This window comes from Phanerochaete carnosa (genome assembly GCF_000300595.1).
Source record: "Phanerochaete carnosa HHB-10118-sp unplaced genomic scaffold PHACAscaffold_164, whole genome shotgun sequence".
Classification (NCBI taxonomy): Eukaryota; Fungi; Basidiomycota; class Agaricomycetes; order Polyporales; family Phanerochaetaceae; genus Phanerochaete; species Phanerochaete carnosa.
The window spans coordinates 1-6,454 of record NW_006767791.1 but is presented as its reverse complement, the minus strand read 5'-3'; the positions used below and the strand labels follow the sequence as shown (position 1 = coordinate 6,454).

General features: G+C 53.5%; 4 protein-coding genes across 4 annotated transcripts; 1 reads left to right on the top strand and 3 right to left on the bottom strand.

Moving 5' to 3' along the window:
• On the top strand, positions 1–654 carry PHACADRAFT_265972 (uncharacterized protein). Its single transcript, XM_007402451.1, has 3 exons — positions 1–146; positions 206–523; positions 580–654. The coding sequence occupies exons 1-3, from the start codon at positions 66–68 to the stop codon at positions 628–630; spliced, it is 450 nt and encodes a 149-aa protein (XP_007402513.1). The 5' UTR covers positions 1–65; the 3' UTR covers positions 631–654.
• Positions 655–1,353: 699 nt separating this feature from the next.
• PHACADRAFT_265970 (uncharacterized protein) lies at positions 1,354–1,789 on the bottom strand. Its single transcript, XM_007402450.1, has one exon. It carries the CDS (start codon positions 1,766–1,768, stop codon positions 1,406–1,408), a length of 363 nt encoding a protein of 120 aa, XP_007402512.1. The 5' UTR covers positions 1,769–1,789; the 3' UTR covers positions 1,354–1,405.
• Positions 1,790–2,384: 595 nt separating this feature from the next.
• Positions 2,385–3,610, bottom strand: PHACADRAFT_265969 (uncharacterized protein). Its single transcript, XM_007402449.1, has one exon. The coding sequence runs from the start codon at positions 3,383–3,385 to the stop codon at positions 2,885–2,887; it is 501 nt and encodes a 166-aa protein (XP_007402511.1). The 5' UTR covers positions 3,386–3,610; the 3' UTR covers positions 2,385–2,884.
• Positions 3,611–3,614: 4 nt separating this feature from the next.
• On the bottom strand, positions 3,615–4,499 carry PHACADRAFT_107916 (uncharacterized protein; the record flags this gene model as incomplete). The annotated part of the gene is made up of 1 exon (XM_007402448.1): positions 3,615–4,499. The coding sequence occupies one exon, from the start codon at positions 4,497–4,499 to the stop codon at positions 3,615–3,617; it is 885 nt and encodes a 294-aa protein (XP_007402510.1).
• Positions 4,500–6,454: the final 1,955 nt, after the last annotated feature.

The window sequence follows — 6,454 nt, the reverse complement described above, 5'->3', positions numbered from 1 at the left end:
GATTCTGGGACGATAAGCGTACGTGATCATGGGGGATCTGAATAGTTACAAATCCGCTGGACGACATGGTCATGTACTCGGTTCGTTACACCGAGATGCGGTACAGTTTACGCTGCCCTATCGCTCGATTCGCAAACGAACCAAACTGCGTGGTTTCGATGGTAAGTGCTTCGTATTCGGGACGTCGTAGTCTTGGCAGACTCACCAGCTACAAGACCGTGTGCTGAGAAAGAGAAAACAGGAGCGTCTTGAGACCTCGGCTTGTGGTGTCTTGGTGCGCGCCTGTAGCAGCTCAAAGCGACAGCCCGCGCCGGCAGAACGAGACCAGGACATGGGGTGGTGTTCGCTCCCAAAGAATTTGCAATCTTCGCCCGCGACCGAGGCTACCCGACTCGACGATGATCAATCTGCGAAGCTTTTCATCGTGCGCGAGGGCGAAGTCAAGATCCGCTTGGCCAAACGTCTTCACGAGAAAGTCAGCATCTCCTACTACCTGCATCTTCGTGCTCTAGACGACCAGATGCTATGTGTAAGTTAGTTAATTGTGGTACAGTCCCAGTAAAAGCGACTGCGACGCACTTAACGTTGCGTCATGGCGCCCCAGCCATATTTCCGCCCCCTCGAGCTTGACGACCACGCTCACCCTGGCCTAATCCTTCGATCCTGCTCTCTCGACATCTTGTGCTTAGACCCCTTGTGAGCCTGCCCAGTCATCTGGTCGTCAGCTCTCATCGCCGTCGACATGTTCATCAGAAAGCTTACACCATTGAGCGCAACAACGAAGCTTCACATTCTCGGCCAGAGTGTCCTGCGGCATCTATGAAACCCGTTTGGCGATATCGAAAGCGGTGAGCGATCGTGGCGCCTACGCCGGACTTGTATGGCTAGAATAGAACACCTGCATTCGTGACGATGCGGAGCATGTCGCCAAACTGCGGCTTAGACACATACGATATCCAGGTTAGCTGCGAGTGTGGAAAGATGAAGTGAAACCTCACTTTGAGAACATTGCTCTCCCGGCCATCATGTATCCAATTCACCGAAGAGCTATCCATTGCCCCCATTGACCGCCGGTGGAGGGTTCACGGCTAGCCACGATGCGTGCGGGGAGATGATTACGACATCGTACATGCTATCAAATGAGAACCGCGGGGTGATGCCATTGACGTGTGCGGATAGGGTCTCAGGTGACAAAATCGCGTTCAACTGGCGGACGGCAATATCGGCGCTCCCATAAGCATTCGTAAGAATGTTTTCCATAGAGTAGTCAACCTTAAAATTCGCAAGGTCTGGGAGAAGACGCACGGTGAGTCCTACCCGAGCCGAGACTGGTAACAACCTAAGGACGTACCCACAAACATGCCATCCTAACCAAATACTCCAAATAACAGCAGAGAACTAGGGCTCATACGCGGCTGTCGAGTTCCAGGTGAGCGCGGGGTGCGAGGATGTCTGACACGGCGTCGTTTAGAATGAAATGGATGTTGCTTTGCGAGCTGATACGCATGTCGTCCAGAACGAGAGACGACGGACTTGGTAGAGTCTTGCAAAACTCAACGGCCAAAGACGAGTCTTGAAAGGCATATGGTTGCAGTGAGACATACGTCGTGGTGCTGGGGAAGTTGTCAACGAAGGTCGCGAACTTCACGGTGTAAGGCGTAGATACTGGGATTGGTCTTTGTGGGGACAGGTGTGATGAGAGATGCGCGCAACTTGTGCATACTCCGCCGGTAGAGACAAAAGCGGCGGGTATCAACGCAGAATACATCGATCAGGCGCAGGTGAGCGAGCAAGAGCAAGTCAACCTGACTGTCACTCAACCACGAAAAGCGAGGCGGAGCACTCACGTGACTCTCCCATCATTCCATGGACGCCGGCATTGTGGCACAGGGCCTGGCTGGCCAGGATATAATTTTTCTCTTCCGCTTCGTCCGCTTGCGTCAGGCTATTACCGTGTCTTTCTTCCATACGTCCCAACAAGCGTTATAATTTCCGGCTTTACATGTAGCTACCCTATCGTGCCAGGCTTTAATACGCCGGATGTCACGCGTTGAACATTGAATATTTGAACCCTCGCCGTGATTTTACGAACAATATCATCTCATTTTACGGCGGCCCTTATCTTGTCCCTGCGCTACGGTATAGGCACAAAGCAAGGTCATGATTGAGGTGATAAGGTATGAGAAACGGACACAACGTACGAGCAACGCACGTCCAAGTTGTATCTGTGTAGGCGTACAAATGTGAACAAATGTGCACTTACTTGCAATATAATATTAATGAACAACAGTAAGTATAGATGCATGTAGATTCAGTAACATGCAAATAAATTAAGTATGTTACAGTGAAAATAAGTTGCTGATCGCTGCAGAGACGAGATTTGGCATTGCGAAAACAAGATATTTATTTTATCCACCTTCGGCCTTCATATGTAAGGCATACAAAAATCCGACGCAAAGACTGCGGGTATCGGCGACGACTAAGGCAAGGCCTGCAATCATACGCAATATCCAACCGAACATAATCAAAGGGGAGGGGAATAAACGCTATCGAAAGAGATAAATTAAACTAGCAATCCGAGGTGAGGAAATGTCACTTCGTGGCCACGGCCTCGATGCCATTCAACGCTCACGCCCTCGCTTCAACCCACACCGCTTCGAGCATCTCTCTCTGTATGTCGTGTACATTGCCACACTGAGTACACACCTGCCCCCAATATCCCGGTTCCCCTTCCTCTCATCGCCTTTTGACCTTCACATCTCCTCGAATTCGCCCGACCGATACAAGCGGGGCCATCTGCACGGGAATTTCCGTCCGCGGCTCGTCCCTGCTTCAGAGCTTAAGCAGCCATCCAGCCTATCCGCGCCTGACGTTCGTTTTTGTCCTACGCCCTCTCCTCTGCCATCTCATCGTATCCTTCGCCGCCCGTTCCCTCGCCATGCTCGCCATCCTGCTCATCGATCTCCACCGCTTGCGAGGTCTGCTCGACTGCCGTGTTTTGGACGCCTTCTGCGGTGGACGGTGCAGTCTTGGAGGCTGTGTCCGTAGATGATACACTCGCCCGCTCGGTTACGAGCTGTCGTAGATACTTCTCTCGACCGAAGCGACGGTCGTCCGGGACGTCCGAGTCGTCGGAGCGCAGCAACCACTCGGCTTGTTCGGCGATGTCGAGGGTGATCTTGGTGTCGTCGATGGTGTGCTCCGTTAGCACAGACAAGATGTCTGCACTCGTGATGGAACCATGATAGAACTTGCAGAATTGCAGTTTGCCTGACTCGAGAGTCCAGGTCAGCTGCGTACGGCGCAACACAGAACATAGGATCCTCTTCAAGATCTCAAAGGCTTGGTCGTCCTCCGATAGAGGACCGATGTAGAGGTGGCGCATGTGCGGGGAATCAACGACATCCTGCAAAGCGCCCCAAGGGAGGGCATCCACGATTTCGATATCCGCGAATAAAAATTGGAGAGTGATAGCCTCGACATGCGCAAGCGGGGACACCGCATCTTGGCCGGCGCTCGGTCGGCAAACTATGTGAGCACCCACAACATCACCTTTAGACTCGCCTTGATCGGGTGAGCAGTAATAGATAGACGCCAAGTCTGACAAGGAACAACTAGTGAGCGTTGCACTGCTTGCACCAGTTAGAAGACGAACCAAACATGCTGCCGTTCTCATTATTACTAAGCCGCACAGCTGCCCGTTCGGACGTGTTTGGTACGAATGCAGACAGCACTTGAAGAGTCGCATCCCTTGTGCGGTCGTCAAGGCCCATGCGACGACCAGCCCCAAGGATGTCAGCAGCCAGCACCGCTTGAACGGAGACCGCCATATCCTTACACCGCGAGATGTCGCACGTCCAGAGGGTCGATGAAGGACGTCGGCGGGCTCTGCGTGACTGGACAACCGGCGACGAGTCAAGGAAGGTGAGCTGGTTGCAGGCGCAGTGCTCGAGCGTGGAGAAATTGTCGAGGAGCCGTGCGAGCTCGGTCGTGCTCGTGAATACAACATCGTTGAGGAAAAGCCGTCTGAGTCGGACATAGGATCGAGTGACACTCGGTATCGATTGAAATGGCGCCCAACGGCTGGGCACAGATGCAGGATCGCCCGCGGGACGCACGACGGTACAGTCGAATGCCGTCTCCTGGAGTCGGGTTGAAAGTCCATGGACGTGGTGGAGCCAAGATTTCGCCTCCGTAGCTTCTTGATGGATCTTTATATGCCAGATGGCCCCAGACAGAGACGAAGTCGTGAAACGGGGGCTGCAAACGATGTTCTTCAGGAGTCGTACATCATTAGCACTGCGCAATTCGATTTGTCGAAAAAGTAGAGGTCTGATGGCTTCAGACCAGTGCTTGCATACGAGGCTGAGCGCAACGAGCTCGTGTTTCAAGCGACGACGTTCTTCTGAGTCATAAGCTAAAATATCAAGTAGCGTAATACAATCGAGAATGCACGATAGTATTTCAGGGGGAAAATCAGCTCCTGTTGCACCCGACATTTTTCACGGAGAGGGGTCTGCGGGGTGCGAGAGGGCGATGTATGTGGGTGGTTAATGCACGACGCACCTACAGCGCTATATCACGGTCGGCAGCGCACAGCCAGAAATATTTGCCTCGTGGGTGCAACGTTCACGAGGAAGCAGCAGGCGTCAATGGTTCAGTACTTGGCAGCTGGCAGCTCACGTCAACTTCTGACACCGCGTGTGAACGTGCAAACATGCGCACACTCCACCACATGTAGAAATTTAGAGCTTCTAGCACCCTGGGAACGTGCCTACTGTAATGAATAGTCGAGCAGCAGAACTGCCGAAGCTTGCGACCCGCATATCCCTGCATCGCCTCCCCTTGCCTACAGAGATCGATAGTCATCGCCTGGAGATGCGTGATGAGCAGCGCCCCAATTTCTCTGACCCACCGCAGTCAGTCGCACGTCAATCCGCGGCCTAAAATGGCAAAGTAGGCATCATGGCAGCGAGTTTACACATTTGTCCTTACGATCAAGCTTGAATCAGATCCAGAACTCGAACAGGAGACTTAGTGCGGCCCTCATCTGGCTCCTTCGTTCTGACTTTTCATGATAGTCTGCGGTTAGTCGGATATATGAGCCCAAAGCAGAGGAATCTGCATTCTGCGGCCGCCCAATGTCGGCCACCTTCTCGAGCGCGGTTGGCGATGCAACGGAGTTTGGTGGCCGCAACTACCGTCCAGGCTTTTTCTGTGTAACCGACGAGTGGGCTTGCGTTCTTATTGTGCCGCAGAACGAAGATGTCTGTAGTTCGATGTCGGACAGCGAAGGCAAACGAGATAACGGCCTGGCGCACCACGTGCGAGCCAAGTCGTCTCAGATCGTGTGCCCAGCTGTCCAATGCGTTTCATAAAGATCTCCAGTGCAGATAGAAGCAATAAATGAGGGCTTCCTCGGACTTTCTGCGCGCCTCTTCGATTTATCTAGCCACCTCATGTTTGTTGCACTCGCTCCGCGTCTAATCGTCTACGGTTTGCAAAATCGACTCAGACGCAACCAAGTTTTTAGCTCGCTCCGCCGAGCACGCAGCGGCTCGGCCAGACCGTAGGCTCGCACACTGCCTTGGAAGATTTGGTGTCGGTATCAAGAGCGAGAGGACTCGCAAAGAGCGTCGGCCGCGACCTGTGGACATCCAGACCCAAGTAAGTCTCGTTGAGATTGCAATCCCCCCTACGCCGACCGTCGTCTTTCGGGCCCGCCACTCGTGATGAATGTACGGTACAGGAAGGGCGGAAATGAGCCCACTCCGTCACCAACAACAGCGGGCTTGGCATTCAGGCCACTGCGCCTAAGGGGACTGCTTCGAGAGTGTTAGAGTGGAGTTGCACAGAAGGTAGGTCAACTATGCACCGTTGTGGTTGTACAACTCAGCTCACACCCAACCGACCGCCTAGTCCGGGTGGTACGAGTCCAGTTCCGCAACCATCTTGCGATGTGCCTGCTTTGCCAATATCTTCTCGGGCGGCGGCACTAGCAGCAACGCACCGTGTCACCGGCGCCAAAGTTTGCCTCGTTCGGGGATGACGCCTGAGATGATGGAAGGAACGGAGAAGCGGTTATCACAAACGAAAGTGAAGCGGGCCGGTAACACCTGTAGCTGAGACAGTGCACGTGCAGCTGGCAGCAACGGTAAAACTGAACACCTGTGATGCAAGTCAGTTCGATTCGATAACATTCGAGATAGCAACGTACGCACAGGAATCTGTGCCAACATCCTCACCAGTGGCGCATCACCGGAGATCTGCAAACGCATGCCAGGTATTGCGCCGACGGCACGCAGACATACGCAGAGTCAATGCCGCAAACCCGAAGGCTCTGCTCTCGACGGCGAAGGGTAGCGGTATTCTGCCCGCTGGGCTTGAACATGTATATTGCTTGTGTCCTTGAACATCAGCAGCCAGGCGCAGCGGAGATGAATCCTGGAGAGCA